This window comes from Anabrus simplex, chromosome 10 (genome assembly GCF_040414725.1).
Source record: "Anabrus simplex isolate iqAnaSimp1 chromosome 10, ASM4041472v1, whole genome shotgun sequence".
Lineage (NCBI taxonomy): Eukaryota > Metazoa > Arthropoda > Insecta > Orthoptera > Tettigoniidae > Anabrus > Anabrus simplex.
The window spans coordinates 15,989,976-16,011,702 of record NC_090274.1 but is presented as its reverse complement, the minus strand read 5'-3'; the positions used below and the strand labels follow the sequence as shown (position 1 = coordinate 16,011,702).

The following is a 21,727-nucleotide window of genomic DNA, read 5'->3' as shown; positions in this document are numbered from 1 at the left end:
TACTTCTAAACGATCAAAATCTGAAACTTGTAACTTTGTTTACGCATTTGTTATTTTTTTAACTGAACTTTTCTGGTTTAGGGACACGACTTACATGCAGTGATAATAAGTGATATATACTCCATAAGTTAACAAAGTTTCATGTTGATATCTGTATTGCAATTTTAAAAAATGTGTGCATAGTGGGATATAAATATGACTGAAAGTTTTCACACATCCATCAGCTGAGATCTTGAAAGCGACAGGGTTAAGAATAACCACGGGCCGATGACCTAGATGTTAGGCCCCTTTAAGCAATAATCATCATCAACAAGAATAACTACGGGGTAGCTAAAAACTATGACACTGTAATTTGGGAAGAAAATGAAGCGGAAATGCAAATTCAAACAAACCTTTGGTACCAGGAAATAGAAAATTTTGAAATGAAGATTAGTGTCACAAAAAGCAAGACTTTGGTCAGGACAAGGACAAGCAGAAATTAACCTCTACACATAGTTGACAGTTCTAGAAACCTTGGCAGCATGATATCCCAAGCTGGAGATGATGATTTACGAAAAAGATTCTACCAGTGTGTTAGGCGAAAATGTACTTGAGATATGCAAAAAGACCTGAATTATTTTTTACCAATATTGACGCATGAACCTTGACTGAGAGGAACAAGGAAGCCGGTGGTTCAAGAGATGATACTTGTCATCCTACTACCTGCACAATATGTTCATCCTATTTCAAACCAGAGGATTTTGAAGGAAAGTCACCTTCTGCGACGGCCAGTTTTGTGCGGTAAAACACTTTCCAGCACCAGCGCCTCGATGAAAATATGATAACATAAAACCCAATCCATTCTCACAAACGAATCTCAAGAACTCTTGTATCTTCTCATGTCAGATGTTCTGAAATTATTTCATGACTCATTGCTACTCTTCACTGCAGTACAGTGCGTTAGAAATGAGTCTCCGCAGTGACTTGGGCTGGCGGTGATACCGCGTGTCTTGACCACGCTCCAGGTCAGCAGCGTGCTTACTACAGAGGAGCGAACGTTTTTAATGGAGTGGGTTTTCCCGGAAGCTGTCAAATTCATGGACGTAGTGAAAAAAAAGATCTCGTGAACGGTTTTCCAACGCATTTTTAGAGCAGTGTGATACTGTACGAGATTTTATACGTAAATTCCGTAGCTGCGGTGCAGTATTCGATGCTCCGAAGAGCGTTAGACCACCAATGTTAACGGAAGATACACTGTTGGATATTTCTGACTGGCTCCTTAAAAGTCCGTGTAAATCCATGCTTAAACTGGCACAGCAGACTGGCGATTCCATCTTCACAGCGCATCGCGTAGCAAGAAAGGAGGTAAATCTTTAAGAGGATAAATTTAATGTCGTTCAGGAGTTGAAGTCTGCGGACGAAGAGACGAGGATTTTTTATTGCAAGTGGTCTCAGCGATTTGTGAATCATCATGGAAAGGACGTGTTAGAACATTCTTTTACCGATGAACTTGGTTTCACTTAACTGGTTTCATAAACAGTCACAATACCCAACCCTGGACACCTGAAAATCCACATGCAATTCGTGAAACACAACTTCATTCTAAAAAGATTGGCGTGTCGTTCACGAATTATTGGGCTGATCTTTCTTAACAGCGCGGTAGATTCAGAAGTTTACTGTAGTGAAGTCTTGCACCCGTTCACTGACCAACAAAATGAAACAGAACTGAAATTATGGGCTCATTCTTCCGGATGACGACGACGATTAACTAAGACTGAAGTAGTCAGGTTCACCTTTGAGTAACTTATTTTATTCAGTAACTGTAACTGTGTAATAATATACAAAACTTGATCAAAATGAGAAGTTGTTAAAATTTGGATTTGACTCCCTGAGTGCCAATGTTTCTTGTATCAATGCTCAAAAATGTTGCTATAATTAATCAACACTTTGTTTACCTTGATGGCGCTGATCGTATGAACCTTCAACTTCCTTTCTTTGGCGCGAGTGACAGCTGAACATGCTTGAAATAAGTGTTGTTTGATGTAAAGAAGGTAACTAATTGCGACGACAACAAGCTCTTCATACTAATTCATTATTATAAAATTTGCTGACTGGCAGGCCAGACCGTGTAGAGTCTGCTCCAGTGACAAAACCAAGAAATGTGTGCAAGTGTGTTGCCAAGCAGAGATAAATGTGAATGTTGCCCTCACGAATATACACAGCTGAATGTTTATCTGTTTCATGCTCTTTCATGTAAAAGCCACTTGACCAATCGAGTTCAAATTTGGCAACCTTAATAGCTGGTACCCTACATACCTACAATAATTTCAATATCTAAACCAATGTCAAGATAGCAGACATTTTTATGTAGATGTTTACCAAACTTGAGTGTACAAAGAGGTATTTACAATAACTAAACTCATTTAATTACCAGCGACCAAAAATTACAGCTTACAAGACAACGATGCGTACATTACGAGCTATGGGCAAACAATTGAGCGGCAGCCTTAAATGCAGATCAGTGGTGACTGACTGATTGCAGTTCTGCTAATGTGAAATAATTATGTTTCATTCCATTCTTGTAACTAAAGTTGTCTTTTATCACAGCCATTTATTTCAAAAAGTGTAGTACTAAGCTAATTTCTTTATAGATTACAAAATAACACATTACATTCCTATCAATTATTATATACTAGTTCTAAAACATTCTGTTTAGTACCATTTTGGGACTACCACATAGAAACAAACATTTTCAAAAAAGTTTAAATTACTTGTCACAAATTACATTTTTGAAATACTCAAAGAGGGAATGGAATACTGGACAGCTGCCAAAATAAGAATCGAGTGACTAATTTTAACAACTAAGAAACTGAGAAGGTTTATCCAACACTCTGCAATTGTAAGGATTTGGCACTTTTGGCACAAAACTGTGCGACATGAGTGAGCACTAAGTGTTAGATCAACTCTTCAGTGGCTAGTCCACATCACATGTCACTGATGAACCTTTCTCCAAGGCTCTCATTTATCACTTCTAGGTAATAAAGACGTACCCATGCTGCACAACGACTAATAGGACAGACAGTTGGAAACTACGGTTACTGTTAGATCATCCAAGATTAATACGCTACAGTAAATACAGGGTCATGCCAACAGAGGATAGGGGAGTCAACCCACTGCCACCCAAGTCTATTACCGTATTATTCTCCTGCCTACAAACAAGTTATTCTACAACAAAAAGATCTAGAATCCAGGATCCAGCAGAGAAAGGAAGAAGTGTCATCAATCAAGTCCCCATGTTGACCCAAACCATTACAATCAGTATTCTCCCTAGGACCTTTTTACGGGCCGCCCGGCTATTATAACCTAGAAATATGCTAGTTACATAATATTGATAGACTACATGTTTGAGTCATTGGATACCCCCAATTAACATGTAAATAAACTGTTAATTTAGATGATAAATCATTATTGTCAGCGTAATTGCATCAATTACATCAGAGTTGAAATGCTTAACTTGACTACCTCGTAGTGTCATGCGCAAGCGGTGTCTGGATTAGCGTGGAATATCATGCAAGCCCTCTATGTCACAAACCTGCATGCGACTCCACATGTCCACAGCGACCGAGTGGTAGGCCTAAGCACGTTGTTACATTATGAAGGAGCAGTAGAACACTAGAAATTCAAAATACTCTGTTACGTCTTATTCGAGATAACACTAAAATAGTTTAATTTTGCAGTTACCTGTCTGATATTATTGTTAATGTCCTGAGGGAAATAAATTGAAAATTTTTCATATTCAATTTTTACGTAGTATTCTCCGCCCCACTACTCATTCCTGCCACCCAGCTGATGAAAATTTCCGGGGAGAACACTGACAATATAGCGTGTCCCAATTTCTTAACTAACAAAAATCATCACTGCGCACTTCCAGTTTCCTCTCGTCCCTAGCCGGAGATATTTTATCTTTCATGAATTGATCTAATAATAATGTTACTGGTTTTATATCCCACTAACTACTTTCACACTGAGGTGCCGGAATTTTGACCTGCAGAAGTTCTTTAACGTGCCAGTAAGTCTACCAACACGAGGCTGAGCTGGGATCAAACCCGCCAACTTCAGCTTGGAAGGCCAGCACCTTACTACCTGAGCTACGTAGCCCACGAGGATGTCGTTTCCACCACCGACTCTGAAACGCTTGGAATCTCTAAGCAAACTGGTAACATAGCGATGTATGCGAGACATGAGCAGTCTCTACCCAAGGCAAACAACTTAACTTCTACGAGCACCCTCTACCAAAACACAAGTCTCTTTGATGAAAGATATTACTAAACAAGTTTCTTTCCAAGTTTTTCTTTCAGTTTTCCCCTCCTTCAAATTTGGTCTTCTTAACATATCAAACTCTTTTGCTCAGTGAGTCAATGTCACAACTCTGGAAACCTCTAATTTGTTCTCTGAGTGGCTGCAAACAAGCAAGTTGCAATCCAAGAGAAAAGGAGTCTCATCACACACATTCTAGAGGGAGAACCTGAAGATTACTGACGCGAAAAACTTAAAATTAGCAGATTTTTGACGTTACTTTTCCAATGACTGACACAAACAATTCAATGAAAGCCGAGTCTATTAACAGAGGAGTTCGCTGCTCATCACTGACGTATTACATTCTACCGTTAATATAGAACACAGCAGGACGAGTTACGTATTTGTTTATATTAGCTGTTTGCTAAATAACTTGGAACTATAATCTATCAGCTTCATTGTCTGTACTGTTGTCCGTTTTATTATGCACAATCGCTATTAAGCAGGTTCACCAACAGCTGATGATGACCTATTTACAGTTCGAAACCGGTACTGTTTTAATGTAAATAATTGTAAACATTTTGTAAAATAAAGTATAAATAAATTGGAACAATTTTATTTAATTTCTCTTAACTATTAAGTTAAATTTGCAGCGAGTGGAGTGGCCATGCACGTTAATGTGCTACGCCTATGGAGCCAAGCTCAGCTGTCCTCACATGGTGTTCTGTGATTTTTCCATTTTCAATCCAGGTCAGTTCCACAGCCACCTCCTTCCCCAATTTCTTTTAGCTTCTCAACTGAGGTTGGCAGTAAAAACATCTCTCCTCATCCCCGACCCCATATCATGAAATGGGACAAAGGAGCCGACAAACATCATTTTAATTGAAGTCGCATTTTGTAAAATGTTAACTAAATTAGCTTGGAACCATCACACTTCCCTTCTTTTAAGAACTGTTGTTATTACATTTGAATTGTGTTTAGCAATTTCTAAGTCCAATAAACCTAAAATGAAATAATAAAGATTTGTTTGAAATGATTAATTGAATTCTAGAGATGTCTATCGAAAAAAAAACCTTAACTCCCCTGTATGAAAACAGAAAACAATTCATTTGTGTTCACATGCCGAAGAGGAGTTGTAAGTACAGACTGACGCCGGTGGGATACTCACCCCCCACCTATCGGTTCACCATCCGTGTGGGCTCAGTACTTAACATTTCTTCAGTATGTACTATATGTTACTAATTTGTGAGTTATAACATACTTGTAAACTTCTTTAACCATCAGAGAACTCTTCAATTATTCCTGGTAGAGAATAATATGATGAGATTCTTTTTCTCTGTGGATTGACATGAGAAGAAAATAGAAGGAGTAAGGAACAAGCTACAAAGCAAGAAGAGAAGTTAATTTTGCAGACTGTAAGAGCCTTAACACATCTGTAAAGTAAGGATGAGAGTGTCCAGTGGTGTGGCACCTGTAAAACATGAGAACTGAGGGGCATACCTGGTACCCTACCAGCTCAGGGGTAACGTTGCCCGAACTAAGACTGGAAGGCGACCTGGAAGGGGGCTGGGCACTCAGTCCGCTGTACAGCAGGTCCAGTTCCTTGGCGGGCCCACCCTCCCTCGTCCCGTCCTTATCTGGACCTTTCACTTGGATCACGATCCTATGTTCGTCCTGCTGGTGCTTGTTGGCGGCGGTCCTATCGCTCACGAGTAAGGTAGAGTCACTGTCACTGGGATCACTCACTTCCATGAGGTCTCTTGAGCTCAGGATGTCCAGCGTCTCTTCCTCCTGGAAGTCTGGACTCGAGATGTTGGACACGGCCTCGGACTGCGACAGGTCCCCGTTGGGCTGCTGCTGCTGCTGCTGCTGGCAGTACGGGGTGTCTCCGGCGGGGCCCGACAACGCCACTATCGGCAGCTTTCTGGAACTCGAGTTACTCGACATGACCGAGGAAGAAACGGAGGTGGGGGACGCCGGCGACAGGGAGCGCTGCGGGCTCACGCCTTCCGACGAGGTGCCAGACGAGGCGGATCTGGAGGCTGCTGACGATAAGATACAACAGGAATTGTCTGAACCTGAATTAGAAGGAGACGAGGCGACAGGCGCGTTGTAAGTCCACACTATCCTCTCGTGCGTGCCCGTGCCAGGAGTCTCCTCGTGGCCCACGTTGTTGCTACTACCACCACTGTCTTGTCGTGTGTCCAGTAACGTATTTAGAGACGACGTCACGTCTTCGTCAATGTCAATATCCACTGCACTCATGGACGAGTCTTTTTGAAACTGTAAATGATCTTCGGAGCGCGACGTTCGCACGAAACCTCCACCCACGTGGTAGGGGAACGATGCGGCCCCTTTACTGTCCACACTCGAAGACGTAGCGACTGCACAACTGGGTTGCGTACAGATACCGTTATCACGTTTACTCAAGCCTACGGGAGAAGTACCGGCCGAGGTGGTTTCTGCGGGAGGTGCCGATGCCGATTTGAAGTGGTGGTGGTGGTGATTGCGATGCCCCATCTCCATCTCGTTGGGACTTGTGGGTACCGAGTTGTGGTGGTGATGGTGGTAGTGGTGATGGTATCTCAGACTGTCCACTTTCTTTTGATGCTTGGGGAGAAGGCCGGAACTCTGCTGAGTCCGAGACAGATTTAGGATCAGTTCCCCCGTCATCATGAAAGCTTCAAAGCGTGGCGGGCGTGGCCGAGAGAACTTGTCACTCGCCGCACTAGACAGGGGCTCCCACTGTAGCCGCTCGCCTTCCTCGAAACTGTCTTGAACGGAAGTACTGGCTGGTAAGAGTGCCTCCAACTCCGAGCTGCATGTGCCGTTACTTTCCGCACGCCCATTGTTCTTAGACTTGTCCTGCTTAGAGGAGACCTCTTCGTTCGCATCCTCGTCCGCGTTCTGTGACGTCAGGTGATGCCGCACCCGAGCTTTTATCACAGGATCTGCAACAGAACCAAAACAAAGCATTACTTCCAGGTGACACAACAATATATCAGATAACTGAAATGAAAACTTCCGACTTCTTGATACTGTTAACATCTAAAAGGGCCGTCTTAATTTATGTCTAGGAAAAAGTGTTTTACGATTTTCTGCACTATAATAATTCTTATTTCTCCACATTTAACTGATGATACCGAGGAGCAACGGATATGACCCAACGCGTTCCGTGAGGCAACACATTTGGTGCAACATTTATTAATCGCAAACGGACTGCTGAAAGTTAGGCGAAGTGAAATCTGGTGGTGATTGTTGTTTTAAGAGGAAGCGCAAGTGGGCAACCATCCTCTCTTAATACCAGTCATAAGAAAAACAGAATTAAGATATCAGCAGCAGAAAGGGAAGAGCCACGAAAGACGTAAAAGGGAATAAGTGTTGACCAAGAAGGTCGGATAGGAAAGAAGTGAAAAGCCTGGATGAATGAGAAAAAGAGGTGTGATAACTACTTCACACAAAATTTGGAGAACGGAGGCCTGAAAAACTGTGAGAGGAAAGGGAAAAAAAATCCTTAAATCGTGAAGTAGTAAACGGCACTGAAATAATTCAACTGCTGTCCACGACATTCAGGAAACAGGGAACGAGTAGGTTCGACGATACCGCGAGTGGGTGGCATTGAAATCATTCCGTGTTATCCCGAAATCCATGAAAACGGATTTAAAAGACAAAAGATCGCTTGTGGTTTTGTGATTCATATCCGTGAATGGAATAAAGACGACTTCTTTCATCTTACACAAGCTTCTCACGAGCACTGTTCACAGAGAAGTCAAATCATTACCAAAATCATAGAATTTGGGCACACTCCCTAAATCACATTCAAGACGACGAATATTATTGGGAACGTTCAATAAAACCTGATTGCATACTTCACAGCGAAGAGAAGAAGGAGGTGCATAATGGACTGAGGAATAAACAATGTGTTGGGCCGGAGAGCGTTAGACAACACATACGACAGTGCTACTCTGGCGTGGTAGGTGTCCATTGTAGTTCTAGTGGTGCGAACAAATGATACTTTGAAGTTTGTGAAAAATATACAATTTGCAAATATCTGTTATTCTGCTGCACACCGGAGAACTGACCTGGTCACTAGTGGTAACGCAACACTAGCTACCTCGCACCACGGAGCCGCGACCTCAACTAATTTTACTGCGACATCGCAATCTGGCGGGCCCCCACCACTCATGACGTCATCGATTATTGACACTAATTTAACAAACCATCCCTCGCCTTTCTAAACGTATATTAACCACATCGTTTATAGTTACGAATTTATGAAGCTGGACTTACCACACAATCTCGTGTGACGCTCGAAATTCTACACGAACGAACAACACGAAACGTGTATTCCACAGCAAAAAATGAAGAGGTCCGACCCTTCGAAGAAAAAAAGGGCCAGGCGAAGGACGTGAAAACTAAAGTCTCTCCAGGCCTCGCGAATCTAATACCGTCGAGATCAGAAGCAAACAAGAGTTGACCAATGGAGGTCAGAAGCGAGGAGCCTGGCCCAAGGGAGTGGAAGTAATGCCAGAACTCGGCTACGGGCCCCGTGATCGCCATCCAACACTCCCGAACTGACAGTCTGTTTGTAGGGCCCCTTTCGGTTATGTAGCGCATACCTACCTACGAAATGTCACCGTAATATTTGTCTCAAATAATTCCTTTTACACAAATGAAGTGAAAAATCTGCGGCAAATTAAGAAATACCGTCGTTACTAGCGAAATATCTAGAGAAATATGTATACGTACTTATGGACTGTAGACAGGACTCCCTTATGTTGAATTCCGCTGCTCGTGCCGTCTTTTGTTTCTTTCTTGAGGTCCAGGGCGACGAATGGGAGTGCTATGTCTGTGAATTCTCATTATCGTTGTCCATATGACTAGCGCGGGCAGTTCAAACACCAAAATAGCATGATTCCTGGACCAATAAATATATTACTTTTTTTTGTTGAAAGGAAAATAGCATGATCCCTGGACCAATAAATATATCATTTAATGAATGAGTTAGGGCACAAAACGAATGAGCAACATGAAGAAAACGACACCTAATTAATGCAAACTACTTCAGTGAGCGAAGACATCACACACGAAAGTGTTAGACAAACAAAACACATACGGAAACGCTGCGACGTAGCAGAAAAAAGTTGTAAGGTAGTAAAGTATGTATCCGTATCATCTCTGCAAGTAAAATATTTCGTACTATTTCTTAATTTACAGCAGATTTTCGACTTTATTTGTGTAAAAGCAATTATTATGTTCCATTTGGTACAAATATTACAGTGACATTTCGCAGATAGGTATGCGCTACGTAAACCCCCTTTCAGTCGCCTTTTGCGGCAGGCGGGAAATACCGTCGATGTGTTCTACCACACCTATCCGCAGGATAAAGGGACCTAGATTAGAATATTGTATACTGCGAGGAATCCGACTGCATCTGGATAAAAAATAATAAAACCCGTGATCACCTTACACTTGTCTCAAAAAGGAAAGTAAACAGGTCTGGAGAATTCGCCATATTGCAGCATAATAGTACGTAAAAGTAGCAGTTATCTTGGCCATAATTAAAAATGTAAACTTACATTTTTATTCGCAACATGTCGAAGACTTTGAACATTTGACAAACTGCAAAAACCTTGGTAAATATGTTCAACTTACCTCTCGGTTGAACTGACGATCTGAACTTAACCCTACTTCTTAGGTGGAATGAACATCAAAGAACTCTTTCGTCTGCTTTGAAGGATCCGCATTCACAAATACCTTTAAAAAACTTTCGAAACTTTCTGGGGAAAGTAAATAACCTATACAATTCCACTATACCCATATACAAGTTCGTCTGGTGAGGAAGAACAAATGAAAGGCTAACTTAAAGCACCAGATCAAAGCCAATCTAGCCCCGAAATGTCGTCTCCACAGGATTTTTCTCAGTTTTCTTCTTCTTCTTCTTCTTCTACTACTACGATTTCTCGATCGCAAATTAACGAACACAAGAGTGTGTCAGCAACAGATAAGAAATATTATACTGTTTGTGGAGCTTAGGCGAAATTCAAATCAAAGAGCTATGCGCGCCAGGGTCTCTGAGAATCTATAATTAACATTCATATAGAACATCCGAGACTTCTATTAGACGGTGGTGTATGTTCAGGTCAGCCATTTTTGTCAAAGTTGACATGATCCTAGGAAACATGCAGCCTTCATTCGTTTCAACACGGCCTAAATTGTGTTTCTTGTATTTAATCCACATTATAAAGCCAATTCTTTCGGAGTTTTATTCATCTCACATCTGTTAATATCTCAGATCAAGTTTAGATTCTCAGACAGAGGGAAGGAGCGAAGCATTATGATGTCATGGCTCCAAGACAGTAAACTACGACTTAAGAAGCAGTGGTGGTTCTAGGAGTGGGCTAGGTGGGCAAATCTGGACGTCAGATGTAAACTATCGCAAATGCAAAAACGACGATTTTGATGATGATGATAATCGTTGTTTAGAGGGGCCTAGCAGCTAGATTATCGGACCTTAACGGTAAGAGGTGCAACGGAATGACACGATAATTAAAACTTCAAAATGTATCCAGTGACTGGAATCTAAAACGAATGATGATGAAAGATCATGAATCCAGAACAATAAGTGGATACAATTCACAGTTCCTTATTTTCCGAGATCATGCTTGTCCAAAGGAGTCCAAAATCCAGGTCACCGGCCACTCATACACTGGTAAGCAGAACCATGGTGTTCCTCCTCCAGTGGTACTAATCACAGGTAATGTAGACCCACGGTATGTCACACACAATGACACCACACACAGGTACCAAAATGCCATGGTGTTTCTCACATAAGGGCACCACTCACAAGCAACGCAGATCCTTGATGCTCCTCACATAGTGGGACTACTCACGGGCGCCGGTATTCCCGTGGTGAACCTCACATCATAGTGGAACTAAGCACAGGCCACACATACTCATGGTGTCGCCCAAACAGTGATACTAATGTAGAACCACGGTGTATCAAACATTATGGGACCACCCACAGGCAACACAGGCTCATGGTGTTCCTCACATAGTGGTACCAATCACGGGCAACAGCCAAACCCGTGGTGTTCCTCACATAATGGTACCAATCACGGGCAACAGCCAAACCCGTGGTGTTCCTCACATAGTGGTAGTAACCACACGCAACGCACTCCCATGGTGTTCCTCACATAACTGTACCAATCACGGGCAACAGCCAAACCCGTGGTGTTCCTCACATAGTGGTAGTAACCACACGCAACGCACTCCCATGGTGTTCCTCACATAACTGTACCAATCACGGGCAACAGCCAAACCCGTGGTGTTCCTCACATAGTAGTAGTAACCACACGCAACACAGGCTCATGGTGTTCCTCACACAGTGGTACCAATCACGGGCAACGGCCAAACCCGTGGTGTTCCTCACATAGTGGTAGTAACCACACGATACGCAGACCCATGGCGTTCCTCACATAATGGTACCGATCACGGGCAACAGCCAAATCCGTGGTGTTCTTCACATAATGATACTAATCACAAGTAGTCTCATGGGTCTAATTTTATCATCCCTCGGTCGACCCTTTCAGTCTCCTCTTACGACAGGTAGGGGATACCGCGGATGTTTCTTCGCCTACATCCCCCACCCACAGGGGATCGACGATTTCGGGGTTTTAATCGGATGTGACCATTTTTGATTGTGTCTTCTTATGGGTACACTATCGTATGTGTATGTTACGCAGGAATGAAGATAAGCTTTGTGCAAGGAAAACCAGCTCTTACGATAGTTTACCATGGTCAGAACTGTCGATTCGACCTACCTTAAAGGTAGCCAAATATGTGCTTCAGCAGCTTCTTTCTACTCTCGTGTAAACTTAGTGAAATGTCACTTACGATAGTTTACATCTGACGTTCAGAACTGGCCTCTCAGTTTTGTTAGTGGACAACTTGTATAAGAAGCTCCTGGACATAATCTAGCAATTGAAATATAATAATAATAATAATAATAATAATAATAATAATAATAATAATAATAATAATAATAATAATACGAAGGTTAACATTTTACGGTCACCCGAAGAGAATGAACCCGCACAGATTGGCGCACAAATTGCTCACTTTAGAGGAGAAATGAAAACCTCATCCGCGCTGACTGAAGGAAGTGTACAAAGTGTAAATGATATACGACCAGAGGACATAATGGGGAGGACCGTCTTTAGGAAGAAAGTTGCGAGGTTGAGGGATGATCCAGAGAAAGAACCTGCTAAACGCGGAACATCTCGGCGCAAGAACTGCTGAAAAGGAGGGTGAGGAAGAAAAACCTTTGGTTAGAATGTAAACAAAGAGGTGTAAGCTTGTACAACCGTAGCCCACAGTTGGCTGTATCAATATAAATAAATACATAATACTTTTATTGCAGCCAAACAGCCATACAGTAAAAGTGTAACATCTGATAATTTTTTTAATTTGTGGAGACGTGCATGAAGGTGTTTAAATTATGGTACACTACTTTATTGTATATTATTTACTATATTTGTTGTCCGACTCGTTGGCTGAATGGTCAGCGTACTGGCCTTCGGTTCAGAGGGTCCCGGGTTCGATTCCCGGCCGGGTCGGGGATTTTAACCGTCATTGGTTAATTCCAATGGCCCGGGGGCTGGTTGTTTGTGCTGTGCCCAACATTCCTGCAACTCACACACCACACATAACACTATCCTCCACCACAATAACACGCAGTTACCTACATATGGCAGATGCAGCCCACCCTCATCGGAGGGTCTGCCTTACAAGGGCTGCACTCGGCTAGAAATAGTCACACGAAATTAATTATATATACTATATTTCTTCGGAGACTTTGTACGATTTTTGCACTTGCCAAGATATCTTTGCATTTTCTCTGAAATAGTCTGTACTGAAATACCCCAAAACTCCTCGGGTTGTAGTGGGACAACACGAAAACTAGTCTGAACACATCACGAGCAAGGCGTCTTCAGAGTGGGTGCCCGAACACTCATCATTAGGGGAAGGATTTTACGGTGGAAAGTATAGTCAGAAAGGGGGAAAAGGGGTTCTGAAAATACATGCAAAAAACGTGCTGTTGAAATCACGTGTATTAAGGTACAAAACACTTACATGAACTTTCCTTATCCCATTTAGTGGGTTCTAATAATAAACTTGTTATACTGGATTGCACACAACATTTCAATGTTTTTGATAGTAAGTCGCTGGCGCTCTGACCTCAGTAGATGAGAGAGACTCCGCTCGACATCTACAGAAACCAATGAAGTACATCTTGTCAGCAGTCGTAAAGGGAGTTCAGTCAAAGTTGCAAAGGTTTCCACATCTGGATTGTTCTTCAAATTTAACTGGAATTTGTCTTTGGCAAATCCATCAAGGTTCCCCCTAATACTCATCAACTTCTTCCAAACTCTGAATCACATCAGGCAAATACTTGTAGCCACGCACTGCATAAGGTTCCAACTAGAGGTCTTTCGTCATTGAGTAATTGTTGGGCCTGCTTGATGGCTTCTGCGTTCGATGAGTCTGGGGCACATTGGAAGCATTTCATTTTATCACAATTTTCGCCCAAGAAAATCTGTTGGAACAGAGAAAAATGATTCTGTCTAATCTTTCAAAAACGCAGATAAAAGTAGGGGAGGGGGTTAAAATGCTGAAGAATGAAGTAGAAGGGAAAAGTGGTAACAGTAGTAATCTCACAAGAAAGGTGCAACAAACTGTGTTTACTTCGCTTCATTTCATGTCTACAGATACATATATTGACCTATCTGTACGATTATAGCTATATTTTTGGACAGGTGCTACACAGTAACATCTTCTCACTATTCATCATAACGACATGTGCCAGGCAGATCAACAAGAGCAAGACGAAAGACATGAACATGACAGGGCGGGAACACACTCGAACAAGGGAGGCTGCTTAGTTGAGGTAAGGAGACGCCTTGCCCTGGGACAGGAGTATCTCCAAGAATACGAAAATGGAGCTGATAAATGCAGTGATATTTCCGATCGCCATGCATACCGCTGAAACAGCTGCCAGGAGGAAGATACAAGCTCTGGAAATGTAGGTCTACCGTCGATTGCTGTGCAGATCTTGGACGGAATACCGGCCCAACGCTTTAGGACAAGGACAGGCTCAAGGACAAGTTCAACCGAGTATTCTTCAGATACTTTGGCCATATTTCACGGACACTTGTTGGAAGATCCTTATTCGAGGCTTCGTAGCTGGCTAAAGATCGATGGCAGTGACATGTCACAACGCCCTGACTAGTGTAAATATATATACCTTGTAAATAAATTATTGGGTTTCAGTGCTACTCAAAGAAGGGAATAAGAACACACCTGAGGACAGAGTAGGGCTGTGATCGAATTACTTGTACTTTTTACAAAATGTAACTTTTACCAGTAATTTTATTCTTCTTCTTTCCTGGCCGTATGTGAACCCACAATGGACACTCCCAAGCATCACTCAGGGTCGGCTCTTCTGATCCTTAGAGAGTCCTCCCTGCGGTTGGATGCCTCCGACACTGGAATGCCGTTTCTGTTCAAGGCCTTTTCGGCTGTACGCTACCATGTTGCTCTCCTCTCCTCGGTTCCTCGACTGCAAGAGCTCTCTTAACGGGATGATCATCTCGACGTTGTACGTGTCCGTACCAGTGCAACTGCTGCTCCTCCACTCACTGATAGTGGCCGTATTAAATGATCCTCGTATATGCTCATTGCGCACTCGGCTCAAGAGGGTGACACCCGCAGTAATTTACTTGTAACTTCTTGAAATAACATTGCAATCCTTACATTCTACTGACATACATCGTTGGAAGCAGAAACGGAGGAAGAAATAGATGATGCCGTTAACATTTTCAGTACTTCTACAACAGAACCAGTGGAATAGAATAGGAGTACTCCCACCCCTAGTTCCGAATCGTCCGGGAATAAGGGAGAGAGCACTCTTTTATTGCAATTCGTTCAAGTTTGATACATTTTCCTTTTATAATTATTTAACTATTACTATACTAAATATCATTAGTTTTGTCCTAGACGTTAACATTCATCAGTGATACCTCTCCTTATCCTCATCCTTATTCTAATGATATTCTTAAAATTAAACACAGGTATTTTAAGTACCCCTGTAGGGCGTCCTTTCAGTAAACGCAGTTGTCGAGAATTGGCGATGGGAATTCTAGAACCAACTAATTTATGTGTCAAGAAAATGGCAAAGATTTTAAACAATGTCATTAATCAAAATGAAAATTATGGGAAAAGATTATTACTTGGAAAGTTCGAAGGTAGCATGTTCAGTCTCACCGAGTGATAGCCTCTTAATGTTTTTATAAAGGAAAATAAAAACCCACAAAATAAAGTATCTTTTCCTTGCATATTTTTGTCCCATTCCACCCAATGCGAAAAAAATTTAGTGATTTCTTGAAGATCAGCGTTCTGTAAAATAATTTTACTGACTACTTTTTCAAAATGTAATTTGTAATCGTAAATGAGTAAAGACAATCCACCTCATAGTCGCCCCTATTAGAGTCGGCCACCTAATCAGTTCATATGAACAATATTTATTTTATATAATGTTGGATTAAGCAGGGCTTCACTCTTAGATGGTGATGATGTTTCTTGTTTAAAGGAGCCTAGCAGCTAGCTCATTATGCATATGTCGCAGGATAATTGTAACTTCAGCCTTTTTGTAGAAAAGTGGCAATTACTCAATTAGATTGGAAATTCTTGCCCTTTTTATAATAAACCTGATGCATTGCAGCCCAATCAGAACGTACAAAAAGGCGAACGCGATCTCCAACCAGTTTGATGATGATGATGATGCTTCTTGCTTAAAGGGGCCTAACATCTAGGTCATCGCCCCCTAATGGTAGGAAATTAAATGACAAATTAAAAACCCAAAATCCTCCACTGACCACAATTCAAAACGTGACGATGGACGGACGGATGGATGGATGGATGGGTGGGTGGGTGGATGGGTGGATGGGTCGGTGGATATGAATTTAAAACGATCAGTGGAACCGAACCACAGTGCCTCACATGCAAAGAAGCTGGCGTAGAACAAAACTGACGAAGGGACTGCTTCTGTAGCACGATACTGAGTCGATTATGCTTGGAGTGTAAAGGGGTCCAGAATCCAGGTCATCGGCCCCTCATAATGGTACTTATCGGTAGGAATGTAGAACCATGGTATATGTCATGGTGCGGTACTACTCACAGGTTGTGAAATTCGCACATGTAATACAGACCTATGGTGTTTCGCACATTGCGGCGCCATTTACAGGCAACGCAAACCTATGGTTTTCATCACATAAGTGTACTAACCACAGGGACTCGTACTATCCCGTGGTGTTCCTTATATAGTGGGTACTAATCATAAACAAGCCAGAACCATAGTGTCGCCTACCCATGGTGTCGCTAATATAGTGTACTAATCACAGGTACTGTAAAAACCTGACGGCACGGTGCTCCTGCGTGTTACTAATCACGAACCTATTTGGTACCTAACATAGTGTTACTACGCGCACGTAAAAGCGACCCATGGTGTTCCCCGCGTGGTGGTACTAAGCACAAATAGCTTCATGGTTCTAATATTATCATCCCTTGGTCTCCCCTTTTAGTCGCCTCTTATGACAGGCAGTGGATACCGTGGGTGCATTCTTCATCTGCGTCCCCAACCCACAGGGGATTCCCACCAGTTTACAATTATCCTGATAAGCCTAGCCAAATTGTAAAATTTTAGCTGCATTGAACTCAGGTATTTACTATATTGGACACTTATTTCTTTCAGGGAGGCTGTATCAAGGAGGTCACCATTCAGTGGACAAGGTTTTCAGACGTGTTGCTCTAAACCTGCTAACTATCAGTGCCGAACAAATCGATGTACTTGTTTCAAAAATCAGTGCAACTCAAAATGTCGCTTCAGTTTTGCATGTGTTAATAAGAAGTTTCACAAAATCATTTCAGAATAATAATAATAATAATAATAATAATAATAATAATAATAATAATAATAATAATAATAATAATAATAATAATAAAGGCAGGGATACCGTGGGTGCATTCTTCATCTGCGTCCCCCACCCACAGGGGATTTCCACCAGTTTACAATTATCCTGATAAGCCTAGCCAAATTGTAAAATGTTAGCTGCATTGAACTCAGGTAATTATTATTATTATTATTATTATTATTATTATTATTATTATTATTATTATTATTATTATTATTATTATTATTAATTTCCATTTAAAAACATTATGCCTAAGTAGAAGCCTGAGAAGCATCGCGGACAACTTCCTTGATTTTCTCCATGTCAATGGGCCTGGGTTCATCTCAACGCCTTCGATGACTAATAAAGTAGCCACTATACCTGCCGCCATCAGCAGTTCTGTCAGTCCTATGCTTTTATTAACTCCTAATTTACACTCCGTCTTGATCTACTTTATCCGATTGTGCCATCGCCCTATCACACTCCTATATTTAATCACAGGTAGTGCAGACCTACGGTATGTCACACACAATGGCACCACTCGCAGGTAACACAAACCCATGGTGTTTCGCACATAGTGTGACTAACCACGGGCGCCGATATTGACGTGGTGTTCCTCACTTTGTGGAATTAATCGGAGGTGACGTATACTCACGGTGTTGCTCACATAGTGGTATAATGAAAATGAAATGGCGTATGGCATTTAGTGGCACGAGTGTCCGAGAACAAGTTCGGCTCGCCAGATGCAGGTCTTTTGATTTAACACCCGTAGGCGACCTGCTGCGCGTCGTGATGAGGATGAAATGATGATGAAGACGACACATGCACCCAGCCCCCGTGCCAGCGAAATTAACCAACGATGCTTAAAATTCCCGACCCTACCGGGAATCGAACCCGGCACCCCTGTGACGAAAGGCCAACACGCTAACCATTTAGCCATGGAGCCGGAACACATAGTGGTACTAATGACAGGCAACGTAGACCCACGGTTAATCAAACATGGTAACACCCACAGGCAACACAAACCCATGGTGTTCCGCACGTAATGGTACCAATCACAAAAGGTCTCATGGTTCTAATGTTGTAATTCCTTGGTCGCCCATTTCAGTCGCCTCTTACAACAGGCAAGGGTGTAGTCTTCGTCTGCGTCCCCCACCTACAGGGGGTAAGATGGCAGTTGGGCGACCTATGTGTCACCAGAGATCACACACGACCTCTGCCGGGGTTGAACACGAGATCATCAACTCTTTTGTTAAACTTGTAGCGTAAGTTTCCTGTTTTTATACAAATCATATCACATCACTGTCTCTTCTTCAAAGCACTGTTCAAAAAGTTACTTTGGTGACAAAACATCATTTCATCTAGTCCACGTAGGGCAACTTTCTTTTCTATTTCCTTGTATAGGAAGTAAATTTTTAAAAATAGTAACATGAAACGCCAAAAAAAAAAAAAAAAAATGTATCAGTGTAAGGGAATGCGCGGATGATAATGATTCTTGCTGCAGCCCGAAGAACTCTATCACATTCACACCCTATCTGACATCCCACCGCAAATACACCAATTAATTCCTCCTGGTATGTTTTAACGTTTAGAAGGAAAATCCACAATTCTTAATCGATTTTTTTGAGTTTCGTACCAAAAAACAAAAAATATTAGACTAACAGTTTCGTACAATTCAATCAAAATTTTGTGCCTTATCTTCACCCAAAAATTTAGTTTTATGAAAAAAACACATACATTTTCAAAATGTCATAAAATTTCCAAAAATGTTATAATCTTGAAATTGTTTTCACCAAGTTGAAGTATTTCATTCATAGAATGTTGTGAACTAGGATCTTCTAATTATCAAAAACAGAAAGGGAGCTAGACATAATTTTTGACAAAAGTTTAAAAATAATTAATCACCCGTGTTACAATGGCTATAAAAATAATAATAATAACAATAATCACAATATTAAGAAAGTACTAGTTTACAACATTCCCACATTCATTAGCTTTAATTTAATCTATTATTGATTTTTCTATCTCAATTTTAAGGATATTTAAATTTATTTGAAATGTGGGAAGCTGTGCAAAAAATTACATTCAAGAAAAACAGCACTGAAGTTTTAGGACTAAGTTATGAACATGATCCACTTATTTGGGCACCTAGAAACTTGCCTGCTCCATAGGTTGGACCCACTTTTAGAAGTTTCTTGTCTTCTTTTAGTTTTCTTCTGCCTCTCAAATACTGCCTCCTCTGCTTTTGTTCTGCAATACTTTGATTTGCACCTTTGTGCAACCGTATCGCATCAGCTTCGAGTACACCAGATGATGTGTACTTGCCAGGAGCAATTCCCATCCTCTTATGTTTTTCTATTTCCACTCCGTTCTCCCAGTTGAAATGGCAAACAGCATCCATCACTCCTAATTTTAAGGTATCAAGCCCCATATTTATGTCTCCTTAGGACACCTTCTCCATAACATGGCACTGAATGACTTATTATTTTGAGTCAATCCATGCAAGGACTCAGCATTGCTGGGTCGGTGAGTCACTCATATACAGGCTTCAGTGCTTGAAGAATGCCAAACGACAGGCCTGGTTTGAATTAAAATTGTTCTATCTCATTCTTTTCTTTAGCTCACTGATATGAGCACCAGCTGTCAGTTCCTACAGGACACCAATGGTGGGTCGGATGGTCCTCTGTTGCTGTCAAATGGTACAATGTGGCCCATATGCCATTTGGCATGGCGTGAATACTGCTTGTGTTGGAACGTAAAGCAATTCCAAATAATTTTGCATCTTATCGATGAGTGCTCCTGTCAGTTGCGGAATTCATGATCACAGTTGCTGCAAAATAATGCAAGGGACATTCCCCAACCAAATCTCCGAATTCCTAGGTTTTTTGCAAAAACTGTATTACAGCTGATGCAACTAGGGCAGGCTAATGCAGATATTATACGTGTAAAGCACTCTATGTCAATAATGATATTGTAAATGTCACTAACACTATCAGACTCAATATTTACAGACGAAAGTTTGGACTGAGAATCATTAGCAAATGATTCACTTACATTAGGCCTACCTTCCGTCTCACTATTTATACTGATAGCACAAGTAACACTGACATTCACCTTGCTATGTCTGTTTCCATGAAATTTTCCCTTTTTCTTTGCTCTACATCGGCTTTTAGAACCCATTTTATACACACTAACAGAGAAACAAACTCTTTGGTCACAATGTGAAAGACAACTTGGCCACAATGAAGTTTTGTTTATATCCGTTGCCTATCAATGGAATAAAAGTTTTTGGAATATACAAGTATTGACATCTGTTAGTCAGAACTATGAACTATGTACTCAGGAGGCATGTCACACCAAAGAGTAAATTTGAATAAGAAAATCTGACAAGATGTTTACATGTAAGCAGGACACTACAGCCACGCCCCTTATCACGCGCGTACGTGGCTATTTAAATCTTATTTTCGGATACTTACAGTTGTAATATATGTATGAATTATACCTCATTTTGAAGTAGAGACTTCAAGCTTTCATTTCCAGTGAAAAAATTAAAATGGCATTTTTGGGCGAAAAAGGCGATTTTGAACGTTAATACATACCTTAAAAACTTTGAAATGTAGTAGAAAAATGTGTTTCCATTTGATTCTATTTTTCGGTACATACAATTAGCGAAAACCTTAAAACTTTTCAGAAAATACTGACGGTGTCCACGTTAGCTGGAGCACCCGGTACATTAGACAAAGCCAGTTGCTAAACAGATGCCTGTCAGTTCACTGTTTCATGGGGAATAAAACGGGAGGAGTCAGACTGACCACGCGAGAAATGTAAAGAACTCACCTCGTTTTAGTTTTAACGTAACCGGATCTGTTGATAACCGAAGGCATTTCAGAACTGAAACAAAGAAAAACACACATTAGAGCCAATAAGCTACATTATAAAACAACAAATCTGATGTAAAACAGTGACATCCCGCGAAAGACGGAAAGGAGGACCATAAAAGGACAAGGATAGACCATGCGAAGTCGGATGCGATTACATGGCGCCTGATGCCGCCTTTACATGTTACCCTTTCTGTGTAGACTAATGTGCAGTGTTGCCAACATATGCATTTACAGGTTTAAAAAGGTTCACCACAATCTCACTCGAAAGAAAGTATTCACAATCACAATGAAACTGGATAATAATTAACGGTAATTAATCGACGAAATAAATGCTATTGAATTCTTTGGTGAATTTTAATACAGTTAGTATTTCCATGATTAACTTATAATTTAACTGAAGATCAGGTTTTCTCTGACTAAGCGCTAAGGAGGAGATGAAGTAATCGATCATGCAAGTCCTGAGTTGTCCCCGCGGTGGAGCATGAATAGAAGGTAAAAAAGTTCAAATTATTTTCATTCGGAAAAGGAAGAGGAAAGGGCAAAATAGCTTTGCCCTCCCGC

At 41.3% G+C, this 21,727-nt stretch overlaps 1 protein-coding gene across 5 annotated transcripts in view; it reads right to left on the bottom strand.

The window, feature by feature from the left end:
- Positions 1 to 21,727, bottom strand: part of Efa6 (Exchange factor for Arf 6) — a 366,073-nt gene that overhangs the window by 112,618 nt on the left and 231,728 nt on the right. For 3 of the 5 annotated variants that reach the window (XR_010861133.2, XM_067154852.2, XM_067154853.2), the window contains exons 3-4: positions 21,123 to 21,176; positions 5,776 to 7,226 (exon numbers count right to left, since the gene is read on the bottom strand). Coding sequence is in view for 4 of the 5 variants with exons in the window: in XM_067154852.2 (XP_067010953.2) it covers positions 5,776 to 7,226; positions 21,123 to 21,176 (1,505 nt within the window). In the remaining variant the exon portion in view is untranslated. The remainder of the gene's footprint in view (positions 1 to 5,775; positions 7,227 to 21,122; positions 21,177 to 21,727) is intronic. The other 2 variants (XM_067154854.2, XM_067154856.2) reach the window with 2 other exon arrangements.